A 26227-nucleotide genomic window follows, 5' to 3' on the forward strand; every position below is an offset into this window, starting at 1 on the left:
ATAGTTTGATTAATATGTGTCTTGGCGTGTTTCTCCTTGGGTTTATCCTGTATGGGACTCTCTGTGCTTCCTCGACTTGATTGACTATTTCCTTTCCCATGTTAGAGAAGTTTTCAACTATAATCTCTTCAAATATTTTCTCAGGCACTTTCTTTATCTCTTCTTCTTCTGGGACCCCTGTAATTTGAATGTTGGTGCTTTAATATTGTCCCAGAGACCTCTGAGACTGTCCTCAATTCTTTTCACTCTTTTTCTTTACTCTGCTCTGCAGCAGTTATTTCCACTATTTTATCTTCCAGGTCACTTATCCATTTTTCTGCCTCAGTTATTCTGCTATTGATTCCTTTTAGAGTATTTTTAATTTCATTTATTGTGTTTATTCATCATTGTTTGCTCTTTAGTTCTTCTCGGTCCTTGTTAAACACTTCTTGTATTTTCTCCATTCTATTTCTGAGATTTTGGATCATCTTCACTATCATTACTCTGAATCTTTTTTTCAGGTGGACTGACTATTTCCTCTTCATTCGTTTGGTCTGGTGTGTTTTTACCTTGCTCCTTCATCTGCTACATATTTCTCTGTCTTATCATTTTACTTAGTGTGTTTGGGGTCTCCTTTTCACAGGCTGCAGGTTTGTAGTTCCCATTATTTTTGGTGTCTGCCCCCAGTGGGTGAGGTTGGTTTAGTGACTTGTGTAGGCATTCTGGTGGAGGGGACTGGTACCTGTGTTCTGGTGGGTGGGGCTGCATCTTGTGCTTCTGGTGGGCAGGGCTGCATCCGGTGGTGTGTTTTGGGGTGTCTGTGAACTTAGTATGACTTTAGGCAGCCTCTCTGCTAATGGGTGGGATTGTGTTCCTGTCTTCCTAGTTTTTTGGCATGGGGCCTCCTGCACTGGAACTTGCTGGCCGTTGGTGGAGCTGGGTATTAGTGTTGAGACGAAGATCTCTGGGAGTGCTCTCGCCAATTGATATCACGTGGGGCTGGGAGGTTTCTGGTGGTCCAATGTCCTGGACTCGGCCCTCCCACCTCAGAGGCTCAGGTCTGACACCCAGCCAGAGGACAAAGACCCCGCCAGCCACATGGCTCAGAAGAAAAGGAAGAAAGAAAGAAAAGAAAGAAAAAAAAAAAAACAGATGGAACTCTAGGACATGTGGTAAGAGCAAACCTAAACAGACAAAATCACACAAAGAAGCATACACATACACACTCACAAAAAGAGAAAAAGGGGAAAAAATCAAAAAATTAAAAGAGGAACAGAGCAACCAAACCAATTAACAAATCCACCAATGATATTAAGCACTAAAAACTAAACTAAGATAAAAATAAAACCAGAAACCAATTAGATGCAGAAAGCAAACCCCAAGTCTACAGTTGCTCCCAAAGTCTACCACCTCAATTTGGGGAACATTCGTTGTCTATTCAGGTATTCCACAGATGCAGGGTTTATCAAGTTGATTGTAGGGATTTAATCCACTCCTCCTGAGGCTGCACAGAGAAATTTCCCTTTCTCTTCTTTGTTCACACAACTCCTGGGGTTCAGCTTTGGTTTTGGCCCCGCCTCTGAGTGTAGGCTGCCCTCAGGAGTCTGCTCTCCACCCAGATAGGAGAAGGTTAAATCAGCAGCTGATTAGGGCTTTCTTGCTCACTCAGGCCAGGGAGAGGGAGGGGTACAGTAGTCATAATTGGATTGTGGGGCCAGCCTGTGGCGGCAGAGGCTAGCGTGACATTGCAACAGCCTGAGGTGCACTGTGTGTTTTGCAGGGAGAGTTGTCCTTGGATCACAGGACCCTGGCAGTGGCGGGCTGCACAGGCTCCCAGGGGGGTGTGGGAAGTGACCTGTGGTTGCACACAGGATTTTTAGTGGTAGCGGCAGCAGCGTTAGCAGTTCATGCCCGCCTCTGGGGTCTGAGCTGATAGCCGTGGCTCCACCCATCTCTGGAGCTCGTTTAGGCGGTGCTCTGAATGCCCTCTCCTCGCACACCCTGAAACAATGGTCTTTTGCCTCTCCAGCAGATCCAGACTTTTTCCCATACTGTCTTCTGGCTAGCTGTGGTGCACTAGCCCCCTTCAGGCTGTGTTCACGCAGCCAACCCCAGTCCTCTCCCTGGGATCTGACCTGTGAAACCCAAGCCTTAGCTCCCAGCCCCCACCCACCCTGGCGGGTGAGCAGACAAGCGTCTCAGGTTGGTGAGTGCTGGTTGACACCGATCCTTTGTGCAGGAATCTCTCCACTTTGCCCTCTGCATGCCTGTTGCTGCGCTCTCCTCCTTGGCTCTGAAGCTTCCCCCCTGCCCACCCCTTGTCTCCACCAGTGAAGGGGCTTCCTAGTGTGTGGAAACTTCCTCCTTCACAGCTCCCTCCCAGAGGTTCCCTATTCTTTTGTCTCTTTGTTTTTCTTTTTTCTTTTGCCCTACCCAGGTATGTGGGGATTTTCTTGCCTTTTGGGAAGTCTGAGGTCTTCTGCCAGCATTCAGTAGGTGTTCTGTAGGAGTTGTTCCACATGTAGATGTATTTTTGATGTATTTCTGGGGAAGAAGGTGATCTGTACGTCTTTACTCCTCTGCCATCTTGAAGGTCTCTTCTAGGGATGCTTTTGACAAGATTTGAAAGACCTTTATACTGAAAACTAAAATAATTGTTGAGAGAAGTTAAAAAACAGCCTAAAGCACTGGAAAGATATACTGTGTTCATGATCTAGAAGACTCAATATTTTTAAGATGTTAGTTCTCTCAAAATTGATAGATAAATTCAGCACAACCCTAATCAAGACCCTAGGAGGTTATTCTGTAGAGATTATTAGGTTGATTCTAAAATTCATATGAAATATAGAGGACTTAAAAGAGCCAGAACAACTTGACAAAAAAATGAAGTTGGAGGGCCTACCTACCTTACTTCAAGACTAATTATTAACTCACAGTAATGAAATCAAGAGAGCTTGTTAATGAATAGATAACATCTTTATTCACCAATAAGTTGGGCAAAGAGATCAATACAACTCAATAGAAAATCTGGAAAGAGACTCACATATATATGGTTAATTGACTTTCAATAAAAGTATTAAGATAGTTCAATTGGTGCTGAAACAATTGGACATCCATGTTAAAAAAAATAATTTGCAGTATATATGAAATTAACTCCAAATGTATTATAGTTCTGAAAATACAGGAGAAAAATCTTTGTGGTATTAGGTTATGCAGAGATTTCTTAGACAAGGGCAAAGCATGATCCATAGAAAAAAGTAATAAATCAGACTTTATCAAAATTAGGAATGTGTATTCTTCAAAAGTCACCGATAAGAGAACAAAGAGAGTAGTCACAAATCACAAATCTGATAAAGGACATGCATACAGAGTGTATAAAGAACTCTCTAAACCTAATGAGAAGGAAAAAGAAGGACAAATATTTGAGAAGACACTTCATCAAAGAAGAAATAAACTTGTGAACAAGGTGATTGATTATTCATTAGGGAAATATAAATTAAAACATAGTGAAATGCCACCATGTATTAGAATATAGAATAAAACATATTAGAATAAAACAATGTTGGCAAGACTGTGGAACAACTAGGACTCTTCTTCGCTATTGATAGGAACATGCAGCAATGCAACTACTTTGGGAAAGACTTGGGCATAAAGACTCCTAGCAACTTTATTTGTTATAGCCCCAAACTAGAAGCAACCCAGAAGTCCATGGAGAGGTGAATGGTTAAACAAATTGAGGTACATCTGTATGATGGAATATTACCCAACAGTAAAATGGATGAGCTATTGATATAAGCAATGATGTGGATGAGTGTCAAAATAATCATGCTAAGTGAAAGAAACCAGATGAAGAATACATACTATTTGATTCCAAATGTGTAAAAGTCAAGAAAATATAAACAAATCACTCATGGCAGAGAGCAGGTCAGCTGTTGCCTGCAAGGGGATACAGGAGAGGACAGGATTACATAGGGTTATGAGAAAATATCTACAAGCAATGGGTATGTTCATCGTCTTGATTTCATGGGTATATACATATGTCAAAACATCAAATTGTATACTCTTTTTGTACACTCTTAAGATATGTGTGCAGTTTATTGTATGTCGATCATAAAACTGTTCTTTAAAAGTACTTACCCTTGTGGAACTTATATTTTACTGAGGAGGAGGTGTAATGACAATAAACATGTATTTTGCATGTGTATATATAGGTGTGTATGTGTCAGATGTTGAAAAGTCTTTTAAAGAAAAAGCAGTGTGAGGATAGAAAGTAATGGGGAGGACAGCTGTTTGAGAGAGGAGGTCAGGTAAATGTAGTATCATGACATTTTAACAGACTAGTGTAAGCACCCTGTAATCTTTTGAAAACTGTTTAAAGATTTGTTTCAGTTTTTTTAAAGTTTCAGGTGACCATTCTCTCTCTCATCTAAAAAGATAACAGCTTTCCCCTAACTTGAAGGCAGATTTAAGATTTACATTTCTGCCATCAGAAGGAACCATATGGGAAGGGTGGGCAGAGGTAAGCAAAACCTACTCCACATGCCCAATAGAAGCCCATTTCTGCTCGAAGAATTTCTTGTGGTTAATTTTTTTTTATTGAAAGGATGAGACCTATTTTTTGAACATTTGTAGAATGGTGAATCAGAAAGAAAGTCACAACCAGAATCCCAGTCTCCTACTTGCCTGCCAGAGAGGCAGTTATCCCTCAGTTTTCTAAAAGGAAAACAAAATTCTCCAGTCACTATCATTGTTGGTGTTGTGTGCATGTGTATGACACCGGTGAGGGACTTTAAAAATCATTGCTCTTGTGGAACTTTTATTTTATTGGGAAGGAGCTGTAATGGTGATGCATGTGTATATGTGTCAGATGTTGAAAAGTCTTGAAGAAAAACAAAGCAGTGTGAGAATGAGCTTTTGAATGAATGGAAGAGGGAAGATTTCCATCAGTGGAGTGAACTGCTTGCTTGTTTCCAGTCATCCTAACAGAGCAGATAGAAACGTGTTCTGGTACCTTAGCAGCCATTACAGCTCATGAGTGGAACCTGAATTTGTTTCAGTTCCAAAAATAGTGATTGCTAATGATAGAGACTTTAGAATATCTGTGTACTGGGGGCATAGAGAAAGAATGTTAAAAAGAAAAGAAATTTAAAATGCTGTGTAACATGTGCTGCAAACTGAAATGTGGTCCTTTATTTCGAAAAAATGCTTTTAATTCTGCTCATCCCTTGGCTTTCTAAAACATAGTCTAAAAATCCTAAAGATGCCACCAGAAAACTACTAGAGTTAATCAATGAATTTGGTAAAGTAGCAGGATACAAAATTAATGTACAGAAATCTCTTGTATTCCTATAACTAACAACGAAAAAATCTGAAAAAGAAACTAAGGAAACACTGCCATTTACCATTGCAACAAAAAGAATAAAATACCTAAGAATAAACCTACCTAAGGAGGCAAAAGACCTGTATGCAGAAAACTATGTGACACTGATGAAAGAAATTAAAGACAGTACAAACAGATGGAGAGATATACCGTGTTTTTGGATTGGAAGAATCGACATTGTGAAAATGACTGTACTACCCAAAGCAATCTAAAGATTCAATGCAATCCCTATCAAATACCAATGGCATTTTCCACAGAACTAGAACAAGAAATTTTACAGTTTATTTGGAAACAAAGGCCCTGAATAGCCAAAGCAATCTTCAGAAAGAAAAACAGAGCTGGAGGAATCAGGCTCTCTGACTTCAGACTATACTACAAAGCTACAGTAATCAAGACAGTATGGTACTGGCACAAAAACAGAAATATAGATCAGTGGAACAGGATAGAAAGCCCAGAGATAAACCCACGCACATATGGTCACCTTATCTTTGACAAAAAAGGCAAGAATATACAATGGAGAAAAGACAGCTTCTTCAATAAGTGGTGCTGGGAAAACTGAACAGCTACATGTAAACAAATGAAACCAGAACACTCCCTAACACCATACACAAAAATAAACTCATAATGGATTAGACACCTAATTGTAAGCCTGGACACTATAAAACTCTTAGAGGAAAACATAGGAAGAACACTCTTTGACATAAATCACAGCAAGATCTTTTTTGATCCACCTCCTAGAGTAATGAAAATAAAAACAAAAATAAACAAATGGGACCTAATGAAACGTCAAAGCTTTTGAACAGCAAAGGAAACCATAAACAAGATGAAAAGACAACCCTCAGAATGGGAGAAAATATTTGCAAATGAAGCAAGTGACAAAGGATTAATCTCCAAAATATACAAGCAGTTCATGCAGCTCAATATCAAAAAAACAAACAACCCAATCCAAAAATGGGCAGAAGACCTAAGTAGACATTCCTCCAAAGAAGATATACAGATTGCCCACAAACACATGAAAGATGCTCAACATCACTTATCATTAGAGAAATGCAAATCAAAATCACAGTGAGGTATCACCTCACACCAGTCAGACTGGCCATCATCAAAAAATCTACCAACAATAAGTGCTGGAGAGGGTGTGGATAAAAGGGAACCCTCTTGCACTGTTGGTGGGAATGTAAATTGATACAGCCACTATGGAGGTTCCTTAAAAAACTAAAAATAGAACTACCATATGACCCAGCAATCCCACTACTGGGCATATACCCTGAGAAAACCATAATTCAAAAAGAATCATGTACCACAATGTTCATGGCAGCTCTGTTTACAATAGCCAGGACATGGAAGCAACCTGAATGTCCTTCGACAGATGAATGGATAAAGAAGATGTGGCACATGTATACAGTGGAATATTAGTCAGTCATAAAAAGGAACAAAATTGAGTTATCTGTAGTGAGGTGGATGGACCTAGAGTCTATCATACAGAGTGAGGTAAGTCAGAAAGTGAAAAACAAATACCGTAAGGGCAGGAATAAAGAGACAGACGTAGAGAACTTACTTGAGGACACGGGGGGAATGGGAAGCTGGGATGAAGTGAGAGGGTAGCACTGACATATATACACTACCAAATGTAAAATGGATGGCTAGTGGGAAGCTGCTGCATAGCACAGGGATATCAGCTTGATGCTTTGTGATGAGGGTGGGAAGGAGGCTCAAAAGGGAAGGGATATGGGGGTATATGTATACATATAGCTGATTCACTTTGTTGTACAGCAGAAACTAACACAACATTGTAAAGCAATTATATTCGAATAAAGATGTAAAAAAATAAATAAAATAGCATGAATTAAAAAAACACATTGGAGAATAATGCAAAGATTTTTCTCTCATTTAACATAAATTTGGTGACAGTAACAGTGGAAAATGCATTGAATGATGCCAGTTGTGTATTGGTTTCTGTAAAATTTTTATAAAGTATACTAATTTCTGTCACTCTGTTTTCCATTTTTCTATCTGAATGGTATTCATCAGAGCACATACTCTGACTCCACGCCCTGAGTCTGGGCTTCCTATGTTAAAAAGAAACCTGTAGGCTCTCACCTGTGAGGCTGGAGCCCTGAGAATCAGGACCCCCCCTCCTGGTTCCAGTCCCTCCCAGCCAACAGAGGTAGCGGAAGTGGAGGCTCACATGGCTCAGGCTTCTGTCATCTCCAGCACCCCAAGACTTTCCCCCACCCCATGCCTGCTGCTGGTCAGAGGTGAATGAGTCCAGTTCTCTCAACCCTGGAGCAGCTACTCTTAATCTTTGGGGTTATGGTTCCTTTTGAGGAACGGGATAAAATCTATGGACAGGGCTTCCCTGGTGGTGCAGTGGTTGAGAATCCACCTGCCAGTGCAGGGGACATGGGTTCATGCCCCGTTCTGGGAAGATCCCACATGCCGCAGAGCGGCTGGGCCCGTGAACTATGGCCGCTGAGCCTGCGCGTCCGGAGCCTGTGCTCTGCAACGGGAGAGGCCACAACAGTGAGAGACCCACGTACCGCAAAAACAAACAAACAAACAAATCTATGGACAAAACGTTTGCACGTCACTTCGGGGGCTGCCAAGAACCCCTGTTCCAGAGGGTTTCAAGTAAGCAGGGTTATATTTCTTTGCCACCAAGTATAGAGGCAGAACTCAATCTGTGATCTACGTAACAACTGTGTAGGTAACAACTATGTTATCAAATTGCGCTTTTAATAATAACCTGTTTGGCTAGGCACCAGGAAGTGCTAGAGAAAGCTAGCAAGGTTGCGCTTTTCCCGCCCTAGGAAGAGCCTACATTTTGTTTCAGCCCAAATCCATCGGTTTTGTATGTATTTTACTAGGAAAAAATATTAGGACAGACTTTTCAGTATCCTCTTCCCACCCTATTTTTTGTTTTCTGCTTTTTTTTTTTTAACATCTGTATTAGAGTATAATTGCTTTACAATGGTGTGTTAGTTTCTGCTTTATAACAAAGTGAATCAGCTATAATATACATACATCCCCATATCCCCTCCCTCTTGCGTCTCCCTCCCACCCTCCCTATCCCACCCCTCTAGGTGGACACAAAGCACTGAGCTGATGTCCCTGTGCTATGCGGCTGCTTCCCCCTAGCTAGCTATTTTACGTTTGATAATGTATATATGTCCATGCCACTCTCACTTCGTCGCAGCTTCCCCTTCCCCCTCCGCATATCCTCAAGTCCATTCTCTATTTCTGCGTCTTTATTCCTGTCCTTCCCCTAGGTTCTTCAAAACCATTTTTTTTTTTTTAGATTCCATATATATGTGTTAGTACACAATATTTGTTTTTCTCTTTCTGACTTACTTCACTCTGTATGAGAGTCTCTAGGTCCATCCATCTCACTACAAATAACTCAATTTCATTTCTTTTTATGGCTGAGGAATATTCCATTGTATATATGTGCCACATCTTCTTTATCCATTCATCTGTCGATGGACACTTAGGTGGTTCCTTAAAAAACTAAAAATAGAACTACCATATGACCCAGCAATCCCACTACTGGGCATATACCCTGAGAAAACTATAATTCAAAAAGAGTCAAGTACCACAATGTTCATTGCAGCTCTATTTACAGTAGCCAGGACATGGAAGCACCCTGTTCTTTGGTTCTCAATTATTCTGTTTCACATAATCCCTCAAATATAATATAGAACAACCAGGTACCTAATGTTCTGTGTTTAGTCTTGACTGTGAAGCCAAATACCACATTTACCTTACACAGTCACTGAGCAGTCTAGCCTCTTGCACTATTCATTTAGTATTTGCTCTCTAATTTTATCCTAGAAGTGAATTTTCCTAAACTGAAGTCTGTTAACAGTACTCTTTTGCTTCTTACAGCTTGTACCTCCTTTTAAGCCTCAAGTAACATCTGAGACAGACACCAGATACTTTGATGAAGAATTTACAGCTCAGACTATTACAATAACACCACCTGAAAAGTGTAAGTAAATCTAGAAGGATTGATTATGTTCTAATACAATTGAAGAAAACAGCCATTTTTTTTAACTGGTTATTTTCAAGGTCAAATTCCACAGTGACTTATTCTGTTCCATTTAAGAACATGGGGCTTTCAGTGTGGAAATATCTAAATACCGGCAGCTAAGAGAAAAGATTTTTTGAGTAAAAAAAAATTATATATGGAAAAGTTGTAGAGTTGAGAATTATGGACCAAATTATAGACTAACTAGCCCTTCCTTACTATTCTCTAATAGATTATTTTGACATCAGCTGAAAGGATTCTGAAATGAAGACCTCCCACGTTTCCCACTGCTCATTCAGACACCACCTTCTAAATTTTGCTAATTCTGGTCTCCTGCTTACTTAGTAGTTTTTAAATTCACTTTAAATGGAATCACTCGTTTTTACTTAACTGTGTCTTAAGCAATAATATCTGTGAAGTCATAATTTGGTTTGCTAGTAATTTTTGATATTATAAATTAAATTACATATCTATTAAAGCTATACATTCATGCACCACTTAAAATCATTCCACATGTACTAGTGTGTGCTCAACACTTTGGTGAAGACCTTTTACTTAAAGGGAAGAAAAGGTTGTTATATAATTTATAAACATTCTCATATGCTGACAGAGGTCTGTATTCTGTCGTCATTAGTTAAGGAGCAAGGATAAAATTGAGTTTCAAGGACACATTTGGCTACAAGATTTCTTCCATCACACAGCTTTTGGCTCACAATAACATCATTTTAGTTTTTTTCTCCTTTGCTTTTTTATTATACCCTTTCCTACATTCCTTCTCCTCTCTTTCCTTTTTAAAAGGCAGATTAGTTGATGGTGCTAATTTACACTGAGTATCCATGAGACGGAAGATTAAAGTGCTGTTTCAACTGTGGATGTAGTCAATTGATTACAGCATTGAAAGGCAAACTAGGAGTCATCTAGGCCAAGCGTTTTTAACCTGAGACCCAGGGCCTGACAAAAAGAGGGACTGTGAACACTGTGAAATGAAAGATATAATTATGTGTGCATATGCACTTTTCTTTCTTTAGACTTGCAAGAGGTTAAGAGCCTCTTAACTTTCATTTTATAAGGGAAGAAATTAAAACCCAGAGAGAAGCTGAGCTTCCCTAAGTCCCGCAGTTAGTGTTAGCTGTAGTCACGAGCAGCAGTTACAGCCTGGCCGACGATGCCCAGGTCAAGCTGTGAGAGGGCAGTATGTTGAAGCACTGCTCATGGTTTGTCACCAGCAGTGGGTGAGGGCTTCACTGCTAGAATCAGAATCTCTGAGAGTTGAAGATGATGTTAGAAAGCCTGTGGAGTTGTGGGCAATCAGCTAAGGACCGTCTGAGTAGAAGCAGTGGATGTAGCCTTGGCATGGTTTCCCCTGGCCCAGCGCGGGCTGTGGTGATACAGTTGTCTGAAATTCTGGGCAACACCACTGAGTTGTTGGACTGGCCTAGGAGTACTTCCCACCATAGAGCCTCATCGTTTGGATATAACCTTAACTGTAATCAGACCACATCGTTCCCCTGCTTCAAACCTTCCAGGGGCCCCACTGCTGCCCTCTAAATCCAACTGCTCACACTGGCTGCACAGCTCTGTCAGATCTGGTCCCATCCTCCCCTCAGACCTCATCCTGTCCATCTTCTCCACAGTCCCTGGGTTCCATCCCCACCTTGAACACACTGTGCCTCACTGTGCCTTGGGACTGTGTGTTTACTCTTCTCTGCCTAGAATTCTCTCTTCCCAGACATATGCGTGAATAAATTCTTACTTGTCCTTCAGATCTCTTTAAACATCACTTTATCAGAAAGCTTTCTTTAGCCTCCCGACCTTAAAAGCAATGCAGTCCATCAGACCCCATCACCACCCACCCCCGCCAATTCTCTACCTTGACACCTTTACTTGCTGGTATCCTTCTGGTTAATTTGTCTCTTTGTTTACTGTCTGTTTCTCCAGCTTGAATGCAGTAGCTCTGAGAAGGATTTGGTTTGACTTATTCACTGCTAACCCCAGCTCTGGGTTAGGTACCTGGCTCAGCATAGGTATTCAATGAATATGTGTTAAATGAGTAAATAAACGGATTATGGCGAGGCCTGGTTGTCTCAGGGCCAGAAGGAGGCCCAACCCTCTCCAGACAGTGCTGTTGCCCTTCACAGCCCAGAATCTGTGTTTGGCTCCACCTCCTCACGTGACTTCACAGGGAGCTTTGGGAAGTTAAGTAGAGCTTTTGGTGTTTGTGGATTCTAATTCTTAGAACAAACTAAATGTGCTATTTTGAAAGTCATAGAAATAGGTAGGCTGTGTAAATAAATGCAAAGCTATGAGTGCATTTTTTTATATCTTTATTGGAGTATAATTGCTTTACAATGGTGTGTTAGTTTCTGCTTTTTAACAAAGTGAATCACTTATACATATACATGTGCTCCCATATCTCCTCCCTCTTGTGTCTCCCTCCCTCCCACCCTCCCTATCCCACCCCTCTAGGTGGTCACAAAGCACCAAGCTGAACTCCCTGTGCTATGCGGCTGCTTCCCACTAGCTATCTATTTTACGTTTGGTAGTGTCTATATGTCCATGCCACTCTCTTGCTTTGTCACAGCTTACCCTTCCCCCTCCCCATATCCTCAAGTCCATTCTCAAGTAGGTCTGTGTCTTTATTCCTGTCTTACCCCTAGGTTCTTCATGACATTTTTTTTTTCTTAAATTCCATATATATGTGTTAGCATACGGTATTTGTCTTTCTCTTTCTGACTTACTTCACTCTGTATGACAGACTCTAGGTCTATCCACCTCATTACAAATAGCTCAATTTCATTTCTTTTTATGGCTGAGTAATATTCCATTGTATATATGTGCCACATCTTCTTTACATGAGTGCATATTTTACTCCAAAAAGTTAAAAGTAAAATCCCAGTGTAGAAGAGAATGATGGGATTGCAGAAAGCCCTGGACTTAGACCTTGCTTTGTGTCCTGGCTCTGCCCCTCACTAGCTCTGGAATGTGACAGGTCAAAGGGGAGTGCAGAGCTGATAATCTCCAGGAGCCCCATCTTTCCCCTGTGTGTGCCTGAGAATCCATCTCTTTAGGAAGGGCACCCAGAGTTCTCTATAGGTTTAAATAACCCTATTTTTAATTTTATTTAAGCATCAGGTTAACCAATCCACAGTGTTCTTTGTTCTGTGTCCCACTATGTGAAGGGTGATGGTAGGTAAATACCTAGCAAAAAAGGATGGACATGGGGATGGGGATGGGGGAGAGACTACTAAAATATGCTGCTAGCAGTGAGGAGTGGCCCTGCCCTGATGCTGGGCCCTAAGTGGCCCAAAAACGTGCATCTAGCAAGCATCATCTAGACTGACAGTGTGTACCACAGTCTAGAGGCAGGAGGACCCTGTGACCTGCCAACTTATTTTCCAATTCAGGGTTTCTAGAGAGAAAAATCAGGGGAAAGAGCTCAGCAGGTGGGCTGAGGCCCAGGTGTGGACACCAGCAGCCTGTCCTTTGTGGCTCCCAGCACCAGGCCGCAGGGCTGGGCTCCTGCCTTAGGGAGTAGCCTCAGTAATTGTGGACTGCAGCACCTGGGTTCTTCCAGGGCATAAGAACAGTGTTTTTTCTTGGATGATCCCTGGGTATATCCTAAATTCCCTTAAGAGGCAGATCAAAGGAAAATCTGTGAAGCCTTGAACTGTGATTACATTTAACATAATCTTTTCTTCTTGCAGCTTTGAATAGTGTTGCTGGTGAGAGACCACTGCAGCTCTCAAGCTGCTAAAAGCACAGAGGTTTTGTTCATAAAAACCCACAGTAGGACCATTAAGTTAGCGATTGTCTTCCCACTTGCCACCTTGCTTTTATAAAACAGAATGGAGTTATTTTTTAGAACAAATCAGCAGTTAGAAAGGCAAATGTTCCTTTTTTACAAACAGCTGCAGTAACATGCCAGATTTTCCTCACTGGTGTTAATTAATTGAACAGATTTTGGAATGTGTCATCTTGCATTATATCCATTAATGGTCCTCTGCCTTCCTCTTAGAGAAAAAGAGGATTTGTTTGAGCTCCTAGTAGCTTTTGCTGCCATATAATTACTTTGGTTAAATGTTCTAAGGAAGTTAGGCAACTAATGCTGCCTGGATCCAGGGATTCAGGTGTAGAATGTAGGGTTGATCACCCTGTTTTCTTTTCCCGGATGTGTGCTATTTGGGTTTTTTTGCATAGTTCATGTCCATCATCATCACTGTTCACTCTGAACCTTCCTTCAGTGCAGGAACGTATTTATATACGTTGACTGGGTGTGAAGGCCTGGCTGGGGCAGCCGGCTGTCCTGTCAGCTGTCACTTGCATCCAGCTCTCCTCCTTCCACAGCCCCGCTGGCCTGCGCAGCACTGAGGGCCCAGGGGAAAGCCTCATTCCTGCCCCAGCACCTTCCCAACTCACAGCTCCTCTTGGGGCCACAGTCAGAGACTTGTCCCTCACTACCGCCAAGCTCAAAAGAACAGGAGGGAGATGGAGTGAGAGGGTGATATAATTGACTTTAAAGAAGATCCAGATGCGGGGCCCTCACATGGTCATCAACAAGATTTAGATTTACATTTGGAAATGGGATTAATTTGTTACTAAAGTGACAGAGTGAAGATTCTCTTTTAACTTTCAGCTGACAGTGCAGCCTCATAGCAATAATACTCCTTGGAAAGGAAATTCAACCCCTCCTCCTGTCAAGAGCCAGGCTGCCCTGGGCTTCAGGCCTCCCTGCTCTGGTGCAAGGCCTGGTTGCAGCCCGGCGAGCTGGACAAGCCCTTCTCTGGCGGACAACACCAGGCTTCCCACATGTGCTGTCTGTTCGCTGTGCAGAAACACACCCAGCAAAACAAAGCTGCTAGCGGGGAAAACTATTCCTTTGAAATGTGATTGGCACGTGTCAGAGTCTGAACATTAAGATTTCAGCTGCTTTTCCCCTAGAGACTTTTTATAGAGTTTTACAGAGGTTTTATATGCCATCCACAGCTCCTACCATCTTTAGTATATCTGAAAATTCTGTGGAAGCTGTTTGACCTAAAAGATGGTTTGCTTGGTACCTAACTGGTATTTTATAAGGAGGCAGAGATTTCCCCAAATCACAGTACTATCTGGAAATGAGGACTATAGTTTAAAAGGTCTGTTTGCAGGAGGGAGGTTTACACAGAGCAGGGAGCCTCAGATGCTACTTGTGAGACTGAGTCCAACACCTAATACAGTGATACTTTCTGGTACATTCAAGGCTACAAAGTTTGCTTAGCAACTTGATCCCATTTCTAGAATCTTCTATTAAAAATAGAATACTGAAAAGAACAGTGAGAAAAGAGCATGAATGTTTGTTATTCCTCAGAGGCATGCAAAGCATCATCCTTTCTGTGTAACAGGGTCAGTGCCCGTGATGCAGTGGGGTCTGGCCTGTATTCCTTCTCCTATTACATGAAATTGATGCTCCCTGGAGAGGTTGGAAAATTAAAAGAATTGGTAGTGTACTTCCTATATGAATTTGAGGAAGTGGAATTATTTTGCTTGAAGAAGGTTGGGAATTTGAAAGACCCTCGCTTATTTCCTGTGGCACAGCATACGACCAAAGGCACTGCAAATGGAGCAGGGAGGTTTAGTGGGGTGAGCTCTGAGGACACAGGGAGGGACTTTGCGCAGAGCCCGGAACAGATGCACAGGGAACGTTGTGGACTGAGCGACTGAATTCATGACACACGTAAAGGAAGAGCATTCTGACACTGCAAGATTTTAATCATCAGAATAGTTATGGGAAGAGGTTGGGTGATCCTTCGTAACCTTTCGAATGCAAGAAAACAGGGAAGAGGAAAGGGAGGAGCAGCTTAAATGGAAGTTGTCTCTTTCCATGTCTTTCAAGTCTCCCAGTTTGTTTCCTCATGAACTAATACTTAGATGCTGGCCTCTTTCCCTCTCTTTCCTTGACTTATTCTCTTTATTCTACTTTAAAGTTTTATCACAGGAAAATTAGGAACAGTAAGTTAAGGCAGATATTAGATGTAGAATAAAGAATGTAAAATCTTAAACATGTAATCAAGGGCTCAAATGAAATGGAATCCTAATAAGCTTTATTCTGCAATCACACCTAAAGCACCATGAAGAAGAAATACAAGCATATGGAGACAGATTGATACTGGATTCTAGGCAGATACTTTGGGTGCCTTAGGATTCTTTGACTTTGTAACTTTGACATGCATGTTTTCATGAAAGTAAAGGTTATTGAAGATCATTTGTTCCTTTTTATTTTTAAAAATCTTGTCTTCTGCAATAGTTTTTCACAGTTTGAGCCTTGAAATGTTAGTCTTGAAGGAGATGATTTGATAGTATTATTTCTTCATAGGTCATGTGTTTGAAAGTGAGAAGGTTTTTGAAATAAGTGTATCCATCCTATGTTTTATTGATAAACACAAGTTTCTGGGAGCTATTGCCTCTGTTAATCTTTATTACGTTAGGGGTTAGAACTATATAGACCGGAGATTATGTTGCAAAAATTACTGTAAAATTAAAATAGCTGTTTCTTGCCCACAGATGATGAGGACGGTATGGACTGCATGGACAATGAGAGGCGGCCGCACTTCCCTCAGTTTTCCTACTCTGCAAGCGGACGAGAATAAGTCTCTTCTGCTACTTCACTGTCATCTTAGATTTATTACTGAAAATGATTCCTGGACATCACAGCAGTCCTAGCTCTTACAAATGCAGGAGCACCTTCAGACATCCCAGACCAGTCCAAGGTCTTCACCCCTCGCCGCCTTTCACCCACATGAGAACACACATATATGCAGACATACTCGACTTTTGTTTTTGCATGAAATTGTATCTCAGTCTAAGGTCTCATGCTGTTGCTGCTACTGTCTTACTATTATAGCAACTTTAAGAGGTAATTTTACAATCTTTGGAAGTCATGAGCCCACCATTGTTCATTTGTGCACCAACTGTCATCTTTTGATCTTTTAATTTTTGTTTTTCCCTAACAGTGAAGGCTAAATGATTCTAGGTACATTTTTTAACTTTCTAGACGATAAATCAAAAACTAATTAGACTAAGAAGATTTAGTTTATAATTCAGAACAAGCAATTGTGGAAGCGTGGTGATGTGCATATGCAAAATTTTAGTAAAGCATATCAGATCAGTGCGTAAAATAGGTATGTATCAGTAAGATCCTACTGGAATTCATTAGGAAGCATTTGAGAGAAGGAATGAACAACTATTAAGATAGATATATACATTTATACATTTAAATTCTTATTCGATACTGCAGAGGAAGCCTGGTATTACATGTGGATGTCCAGATTTCACAGGCAGTTGTTGGCAAAGGAACATTGTTCGACCAAGGAAGGAAGCATATGCACAGCAGAGTAGGTCACTTAAAGGGTCTATGATATGATTTGCACCAGAGAGAGTTTTATTTCCCCTGTGCTTGGAAACCTTTTTCCCTTCTTGATATTATCACCTCTGATGGCTGAAGAATGTAGACAGGTGTAATGATCCTGCTTTTCACCAAAATTTGTACACCAAGGTAAACAGGTGTTTGCCTTATTTGTTTTAATTTTTTACTTTCAGTTCTACGTGAATTAGCTTTTTCTCGGATGTTAAAACTTTGAATGTCCTTTTATGATTTTGTTTATGTTGCAGTAGTATTTATTTTTTAGTGATGAGAATTGTATGTCATGTTAGCAAATGCAGCTCCAACTTAACATAAAACAGACTTACTGCAGTTTCTTTTGACCCATGTGCAAGGAATGTACACGCCGATGAGAATCATGCACTTTTTCTCCTATGTAAAAATAATTTTGATGAGGCTCTGAAATTGTACATATAGATTAGAATTTGGCTTTAGGAGAAGAGATGCTGTCATTTAACCCCTTGGTGCTAAAAATGAGAAATCCCCAACTATCCATGCCAAGGGGTTGAAACAAATGGATGTTATATTTGCTCTTTTGAGAATTGAAATATTATGACGGCCTGGCAACATAATGTAATGAAGAAAATTGAGACCTGGATGATAAGAAATGAACTTTACTTGGCAAAATGAACACATCTCAAGTATTTACAAAGTGGGCAGTAAAGGATAAGGGCCTGGTGTGTTTATTCTGATCATGGTACATTTATCACTGAATTAAGCCATCAGGGAAAAAACAAAACAAAACACAAAAGAACACCTCCAACTTTTCTTTTTCTGTATATACTCATGTCCTCAAATTCCGACATTTCTCACTGAAAGGGGACATGTATGCAAACCTCATCTTTCTCTTTCATTAATGATGATCTTCAGATTAAACCCTTTGGTGCTAGGAGCTGACATTTTCCAAAGCAGCCTATGAAGTCCAGGGGGCTCCTGACTTCTTGGAGCCATCGTGGAGATGTATTTTAGTTAAACTATCTGACAGCTCCCAAATGGAAGACTACAGCATGATGTAGTGTTATGATTGCATTGTATGAAAGAGCAAGTGACTTTCTAAGTAGGATGAATCATATTCATATGCAGATGTCTTAGCCTCTTGACGCTGGAAGTGTGGGTTTACATATATGAAACCACTGCTGGCAGTGGGTGGACCACTGGGACTGACAGGGGGTTAAAGGGCATTTTACTAAGGCAGCTAAGACATATTCAGACATAGATTTTATCCTAATTTTTCATATTTCTACCTGAGTGAAGTTCATCCTTAGTACTGAGTAGGAGTTCATTCTTACTTACACATAGAGCTCAACTTTTTTTTTTCACTTGGAATCATGTTGAATGTCTCACTTTGACAAGAAAGTAGACTAGAAGGTATGTCCTGTAAGTTGTCTTGCATCCATTATATAAAAAAGAAACAGGTGAGAGGAAGAGAGGAAAGCTGAGACTGGCTGGTGTTCAGAGCATTCATTTCTTCAGAGGGAAAGTACACCATACACTAAGCACACAGATAGTTTTGGGGTTTTATTTTCCCCCCCAGATCTTAAGGTGATTTCCATGACTTTGGCCAAGGACACTTCCTAAGGATTAACGACAGCGTTGACTGTGCCTCAGGCCGGCCACTCTGCACAGCTGGCTCTCCGTCCCCAGCTGGTGCCCGGGGCTTAGTGCCCCCGTATCCCCTCCGAGATTCCGTTAGCGTCACACAGGGTGTGTTGTTGGCTTTGATTTTAAGAATCCCTTACTTTCACTCCCTGATCTCAGTCAGCTGGCATGGAAAAACAATAGAAAAACAGAAATGTGTGTAGAAGGAGATTCTAAAACTTCCCTCATGTCTGCCCATAGCTGAAGTTTCGGATTCTGGTGGACAGAAAGGCCTGGCCCTGGAGTCACTCTGTCAGCATAGCAGAAGTTCAGGCTTTGCAGACTCCTTCCTGTACTAACTTCCTTGAAGTCTGCCTCTTGCCATGATGCAGCCATCTTGGAGGAAATTGGCCGTCTCTGCTTGGATCTTTGGCAGGGCTGCTCACAGCTTTGCTTTCCACACTAACTACATAGCATTATTCCAGTGTTTTCCATTTCCCATACCTGATTTCCAGCTTCTTAAAGCTGACTGTTCTTGCAAGGGCCACTTGCTTCTCTTAGAGTACAAAGTAAGGGCCTTCCTTCCTAACTGCAGGGTCTTTCTATTACACCTCAGCGTACACACTTTGCTGCTACTGTTTGTACTGTGTCTACAGTAGAATCCCCTCATCTTGCTCCTGGTACTGCATTACAGGCAAGCATGAAATGTAAAGTATTTATTTAAATAAGAAGAAAACCTCTAAATTGGTAATTGAATTACCTCCCCGTAGCTTTATAGTTTGTGACATTTCTTGACCTTGCTAGTTCTTTCATTAGATCTGCGCAAGATCTAGTCATCTGGTTAAGGATTTTAAGCAGACGCAACTATGAACCCAAGAAACTGTATTACTCTTACTGTTGGTCATACTAAAACTGTTTATTTCCTTAAGTATATGACCCACAAGGATGTGAAATAACTACAAGAAACTGTTTTTGTACACTGTACATCCTTAGTATTTTTACACGTATATGATAGGGATGCACATTATTTTCCTTCGTACAGACAGCTTAAATAAAGCACTATGTCAATCTGCTACTTCTCTGTTTATTGTTGTTGGATGTGGTTCCGTAATCTCAGAAAATTAAATATTATTCTTTTCTAAAAAAAAGATTAATAGCGTCACCTGGTATTAACCCATTCTATATAAAGTGTGACAGGAAAGTATGTAAATTTCTTGTACCCCAAAACACACACAGGATTTATTTTATTACTTCAATAAAATGGCAGTAATGCAACTATACAAACTTTGATGAAGGGCTGCTTCCAAAGGGGGGATGCTGACTTCCCAACAATGGGTTTAGGAGAGATCTGTGAAGCTGGAGATAGAATAGGTATTTTTTTGAGATTTGTTAAGCTCCTAACAGTCCTCACACCAGGTGGTTTGGACCCAGAATTCTTAAGGAATGTAGCTCATCAGTAATGATGTCTTCCTGATAACGTGTTGCGCTGCATACTTCCTTTCTTAAGAGTATATTTTTAAAACGTCATGGCAAATTAACCAACTGAAACGTGGGTAATAGATGGGTAGGATGGTTGGACTACAGTCTGATTTACCTAGGGTCATTTTTCTGATTTTACCTCATAAACCTATATACTATTGTAGAAACTTGGCTTTGCTCCTGTGACTAAGCCAGATAGAGGAACGGCTTTGGGACCAACGTTGGTCAAGCATGTTGTGTGTATGTCACACAGCCAAACTGGAGGACATTCTTACATGTGCTCTTCTCTCAAAACCACTGGGGTTGACAGATCCAGGAGGCTAACATAAAGTGACCTCTATAATTCTTTAAAGGTGCTATTTTTAGAATATTGTGTAATTTATTTCCTGTTCCTGAAACAGAATTAGGGACAATTAATATATCTTATGTGACAACCTTTATGTCTAGCACACTTGATGAAATCAAAAAAACTTCTGAATCTGAATAGAAGTTCTATTCTTTCAGGCTTGAACCTTGTCCATGCTCAAGAGACTCAATGGTCTGAGCGGGTGTATCATCCCACCGCCTCCAGAGCCTAATCCACATCCTTCTGAGAGGCCATGATGAGGAGGAGGATGTGATGTGATGTGATGATGATGACAGATCTGTGCCAGGGAGAACAGCCTGAGGTCAGGGACTTGTCGCGACTGCAGCCTTGCCCTTAGTGTTCCATTGTCATCCTCAAGGACAACACAACACTTTCAGCGCCCATTTTTATTACTTTAAAGCACTTGAGGGCTTAATTGTGTATAGTAGAAATACTATGTTAAACTAAAATGATGATCTGTGTACAGATGTTTGATAGAAGTAAATTTTGTAATTTCACTGAGTACATTTTTAGCCTCCTCTCAATTACTGCATATTGAAGAAGAAACATGACACCACCAAGCCAAAGATGCTTTTTGTCTGTTTTTGTTGTTAACAGAGTGGAGAGGATAATGCCTAGTGCTTCCTGGTGTCTTCTGATTGTGCACAAATTAGCAGGATGATAAATAATGGAGTCTTATGGGATGTTGATTAAAAGCAAATAAAGTTGAAGGATAATATATATAGATCTCTCCAAGAGGGAAAGAAACATGAATGGCAGGAAAAAAGGTTTGGTCCTTAATACCCTTTAGCCTAGTTAAAATATGTGCCTTTTTTTGGTGTGTTTTTTTCATCACTACAAGATAAAAAGGAAACATTTCAAGTCTTCAAAAAATTCATTTATTGAAATTCACATGTGTAACAAAGCATACAAATGAGCAGATATAAAAACATAATAACTTCGAGCCTTTTCTGAAAACATACACCAGGAGGTCTCCTCATCTAGTGTCAGACTTCAGCTCCAGCCCATCCATCCTGCAGGGACCGCTTGGCAATGAATGTGGCGGTGATGACGCAGCCCGCCGCAGTCTAAGGTGGGGTCCACTGGGAAGGTCGCGGTGCATTGTGGCATATTACGTATAAATCAGATGAATGTAAATATCTCTTTGTAAATCATTTATTTCACTGTTTCATCCAGGTCAGCAATCAGATTGTGGCATGCTGGGTAAATGGAAAAAATGATAATAAAAAGTAAGTTTAAATAGATCATGTTCTTCAATGTGATTTGTCTTCTCACTGGTTTAGTTACCTCTTTCTAAGTTTTTGTAGAAAGTTCTTATGCAAAAAATATAGAAATTGTACGTAACCAACTGTGTGAAAAGTTTGTAGGAACATAAGGTGAACTCTTTTAATGCTTTACATGTGAAAACAAGCTATATTCCAGACCTCTGCGTGTCTCTTAGATAAGTGTGGTCTGATGACAGGACACAGCTAAAGAGCCATCTCTTCCCCCATGGACAGGAGAAAGGAGACACTGATTTGTGCCAGAATCTGTTTACTGAAAATTGCTCAGACATTACAGTGAGTAAAACTGGACAAAAAAAACAGGATGTGGATAGACCAAGTGTCCCTAAGAAATTCCTGGTGAAATGATAACAAGCTAACACCTCCAAATGTTTAGATGCAGACAATGTGTTTTAACATATACAAAGGCATTTTCACATGGAAACCACCTACCACATGCTGCAAGAGGGAATTTAGTGTATGTCCTCTCCTAGTTTTAAACAGGAATAAATGTTTCAAAACTAGCTCATGAAAATTGGGTTGAGGGAGTTGCAAGTTAGCAAAGTACTGCTGCCTGCTCTAGCGGATATGGCTGTTCAAATTAGTTTAACCCACGTCAGGAAGTGGTGTCAGAAACCACTGGAAATAGTTACATTGCACAGGACATTTCTCGAGTACCTACTGTGTACTGTGTGGGAAGATGACTAAGACACGGTCTTTGCCCTCCAGGAGTGTGAAGTCACTAGGATGGTAGGGACTAGATAGAGGGCTAGGATGATAACTACCAAATCCCAGTTTTCACTTCAAGAGATGAATTGGAATGTAATGCAGGGACACGGGCCCCATCTGGTCTCTGTTTGGCTGGGTGAGAATCATCTTCAAGAGAAACAAGTGGGCTCTGCACTCCCCAACAGAGACTTCCTGAATTAGAGAGGGCTCTTGTCTACCCAAGTTAAGCCACGATTACTCGTGGAGGATTTCCAAGACAGGACAACGAGCGATCAGCGTTTCCAAGATCAGAGTTTGCACAAGAAAAATATGAAAACTAGCCTGTTATCTTTTTTAAAAAATGAGAAAACGTTTACATTTCACGTAGATTTCCCAGTGTATGTGAGACACTCATGACTTTTTAGTGAGCAATTCTGTGGGTTTCGACACAGGGCAATTAGGGTATAGTGTGCAGCCCCTGCTCTCAGACAGTGGGGGGGCCCCTGACATGGTGAGGAAGTGAGTGGTGTCTGTGTGCATCTCTTTGGGGGTTTGGGAGGTGGATGGATCCTCTTTCGTGGCGCCCATGGGGCTCCTGGAGCACCGTAAGGAAGCCAGGGAGCCCCAGGGCCCTGCCACTGCAGAAAGGGCGCCCCCTGTCCTCAGAGGCTGCCGCCAGATCCATTTGCCCATCAAACACAGGATCTCCAAATAATTTGCCTTCTGGTCCTGACTGAACTGATCCAGTGAATGACTGGCTTGAATGACCCTCCTGTCCCACAGACAGGCAGGCTGCCTGCCCACTGGGTGCTCTGGAAATGGTGGCTTACTTTCTAACTTTAGAGATTCAAGGGCGTCTTTGAATACGAGAATAAGCATAAACTGCAATAGGCACGTTTTCAAAAAAAAAAAATTTAACTGAATTTGAGGTAGAAAAGACACATACCTGTAACATGCACAACACAGAACAGTAAAGACCTGAAGTAGAAGGGAAAAGTATTGTGGGAATTTTTTAAAACCAAGCTCCAGGAAACGGGCAGTTCTCACGAGTCTTCGCAGTTCCCGCCAGGAACTGCCCGTCGCCTGGCCCATTCCCTGCTGGCACTTGCCCAGGGCTCAGCCCACGTTTCTCTCCCGGGCTCCATCGGTTTCCTCTTTCATTTGGTTTTGGTGCAAAGCCCTGCATTCCTCCTCACTTTCATATCACAGTACTTACTGTTCACTGCCCGACCCGTCGTGAGCATTCAGCAAATGTGACTGAATGAGTCATGTACCCTGTTATGTCACTGTCTTCCTGCTAAATAGCTCTCGGTGTCACCCTTGGATGTCTGGATGTTTAGTAAAGAATGTTTCTCGGTTCTTCCCCTTAGGCAGGGAGCATGTCCAGAGAGACAGAATCTTTAGTTACTGCCAAAATCTGGCTCGTCTGCCATCACTTCTTAGGGACATTAGCCATGCCTATTTCCAGAAAGCTGGTTCACTGCCCACACCGCTGTGGACACCGTGAGGTCGGGCTGTAAGGGAGACGAGGGTGTGTGTGCCGACGGGACACAGCCAGTGTGAACCGTGGCTTGAGCCCTCAGCCACCATGTTCCCATCCCTGGACCATCACACTTGTCCCCAAGGCCCCTTGCTGTGGCCCCCCTGGGTGGTGTGGCCACATCTGCAGTTGTCGGTGGCTGCCCTCCAGATTGAGGAGGGCTGACAGCACCCTGGCAGCTGCTCTTCTGAAGTGCTGTCCACAGATGATATAAATGCTCCCCAACTGCAAGCCCGCTATCAGTGACCCGTTTTCTTTGTTCTCATTTTAAACCCTAACAGAGCCTTCTCTCCACAAACCCTGACTTGTGTGTATAATTTGTTTCCGAAGTTTAAATTCAAAGTTTAAAAAACGAGTCTCTCTGGGTGACCTGAATTGTTCCCCAAGCAACCACACTGCGAGGTCCAGCCGAACCTTCTCTGCAGCTTTGTTCCCAAGCCTACAGCCCGGCAGGGACGTCACGGCACCAGCTAGACCCTACGCATACGGATGCTCACAGTTCAGCCTGCCCCGTGTTTCCACCATGTGTCTCTTCTCTGTGCATCTCCACCCGGCCTCTTAGCAGCCCCTCCCAATGGAATATCCCTCCTTCTTGCTCTTTCCCTTGCTCATTTGTACATTTTCCGTCTCTGTGTGGCCAGGTTAAAAAAAAAAAAAAAAAAAAAAAAAGGACCTGCTCCTCATGCCTCTGGCAGAAAAGCCTCTACTTTTAACTCAAGAAAGTAGGTAGAATCCTTCCCCCAACCTCTATCTGGGGCATTTCAAAGCTTGGCCTCAGCTGACAGAGCTCCAGGGAAGCCCCCAGTACCCTCCTCCATGTGTCCCCACTTTGGGAGCCAGGCCACTGCTCTGCGGCTTTCTCAGCTGGGGCCCAGCTCCAGGCTGCTGCCCTGGGAGAGAGGGGCCTCCCTCCCCCTTCCACGCAGTCCATGGCCCAGAGAATGAATACCAGTCTCTCTGGAAGTTCATTTCCCTGCCCATTCATTTCCCAGTTCTAGTCACTCCATTCCTTTGGGCCTGATTTTTCCATCTGTGCAAAATGGATACTAAATGATTTCTCCAAGTGGCCCTTTGAAGCCTCCAGCGAGCACGGTGCTACCCTGCTGGACGGTCATCTCTTCTGGGCCCTGGCAATGCAGAGAGCTCCGTTTTAAAAGGAAGCTGGCTCTATTACCATTTTTTTTAACCAGAAACTGAGCAATGTGGAAGCGAAAAACTTACCTGAGGTGGTCCAGAACTGAGATTTGAACCCAGGCAGTTTGACCTCAAAATCCAGGCTCTTTTTAATGCTATTCCAACCAGCTTAGTGAAAGAGCAACCACGTTTGATATTTCTGGGACTAAGTAGGAATCAAATATATCAGGCAACCCGGAATAAATCAGCCATGTCACCTATGGGTGGTCACCAATTTGTCCTCACCAGTCTCCTGCAGAACTTTGTGGAAACGTGGCTTCAGACATGACCACTGACCTGTAAGAAGGCAGTTCTCCACCCAGCACGGGGCTCAAGGTCGTGAACTGCAGGTCAGGAGAGGCCTGCCTCTGCCCCACACAAGTCACCGAAGCTCTGGCTGAGCTGCGTACCCCTCCGGCCAGCACAGCTGCCAAAGGGGCAGGAGTTCACGGCAAGGTCGCCACAGATCCTCGATTTATTCTTCCCTCCTGGCTGCCTGGCTGGGTCTCTGACAATGAAAGCTCTGTGGCAGGCAGAGTTCAGGCTCCATTTTCCCTGGACTCTGGGGCCTGGCTTTGCTGCCTCTGGGCTCCGAAATCGGAGAACTACAGAAGCCAGAAAAACGCAACGGTAGAGGCAGGACAGAATTCCTTGCAGAAAGAAAGTGAGGACAACGACGCTTTAGCTTCCTGGAAAACAGCAGCTCGATCTGGACTTGGGACTTGCAACGTGGGGGGATGCAGGGAGCCCCGTGCACAGACAGGAGCGGTCAGAGTCGGAGGCCACGCACGCCCAGGGGCGGCACTGCTGTGCCAGGCTCTCCCCAGAGCACACTCCAGCATGGGGGTTCCTTCCACAACCCTCGGGATCCCCAGCGTGTCATCTTCCAGCGTTCTTGAATCTCATGAGTCACGAGAACTTCCCCTGCACATGGGCAGGGGTCTGTGTTTTATACGCACCATGTTTCCATGGTAAATAGATTTTAAGAATTCCCAAAGGACAGACAGTGTCACCAACAGCAGAGAGTGGAGCCTCTGGCTGCCTCATGTTTGAAAGCGTTAAAAATAAAGACAACATTGACATTTGGGGTTGTAATGTGACGGAATTACAGTCTTTTAAAGGCAAGAACCACTTATCTACACTACATGTAATATTCAGTGTTTTGTTCACTTGTCTAATTGGATTAAAATATTTAGCTCCCTTTAAAATCTTGATTGTGAATTTATATTGCAAAATGTAATGTCTGACTCGGGAAGCAATAAGTGGAGCAAATGTATCTGAAGCAATGTAAAATTCAATTTATTTTTCTTCCATGAGTCT

The 26227-nt window shown here is 42.2% G+C and overlaps 2 protein-coding genes across 8 annotated transcripts in view; one reads left to right on the forward strand and one right to left on the reverse strand.

Moving 5' to 3' along the window:
* Positions 1-19453, forward strand: part of AKT3 (AKT serine/threonine kinase 3) — a 391924-nt gene extending 372471 nt beyond the window's left edge. For 2 of the 3 annotated variants that reach the window (XM_082616000.1, XM_082616002.1), the window contains 2 exons: positions 9245-9347; positions 15924-19453. In XM_082616000.1, coding sequence (XP_082472126.1) covers positions 9245-9347; positions 15924-16009 — 189 coding nt within the window. In that variant the 3' untranslated portion in view covers positions 16010-19453. Of the gene's footprint in view, positions 1-9244; positions 9348-9618; positions 9654-15923 lie in introns of those variants that run through there. The other variant, XM_082616001.1, reaches the window with a different exon arrangement.
* Positions 19454-21079: 1626 nt separating this feature from the next.
* The window catches only part of SDCCAG8 (SHH signaling and ciliogenesis regulator SDCCAG8), a 265165-nt gene continuing 260017 nt past the window's right edge, over positions 21080-26227 (reverse strand). For all 5 annotated transcript variants that reach the window (XM_082615995.1, XM_082615996.1, XM_082615994.1 and 2 more), the window contains one exon: positions 21080-21423. Coding sequence is in view for 1 of the 5 variants with exons in the window: in XM_082615994.1 (XP_082472120.1) it covers positions 21402-21423 (22 nt within the window). In the remaining 4 variants the exon portion in view is untranslated. The remainder of the gene's footprint in view (positions 21424-26227) is intronic.

Source organism: Mesoplodon mirus, assembly GCF_964341445.2.
Source record: "Mesoplodon mirus genome assembly, chromosome: 3".
NCBI lineage: Eukaryota > Metazoa > Chordata > Mammalia > Artiodactyla > Ziphiidae > Mesoplodon > Mesoplodon mirus.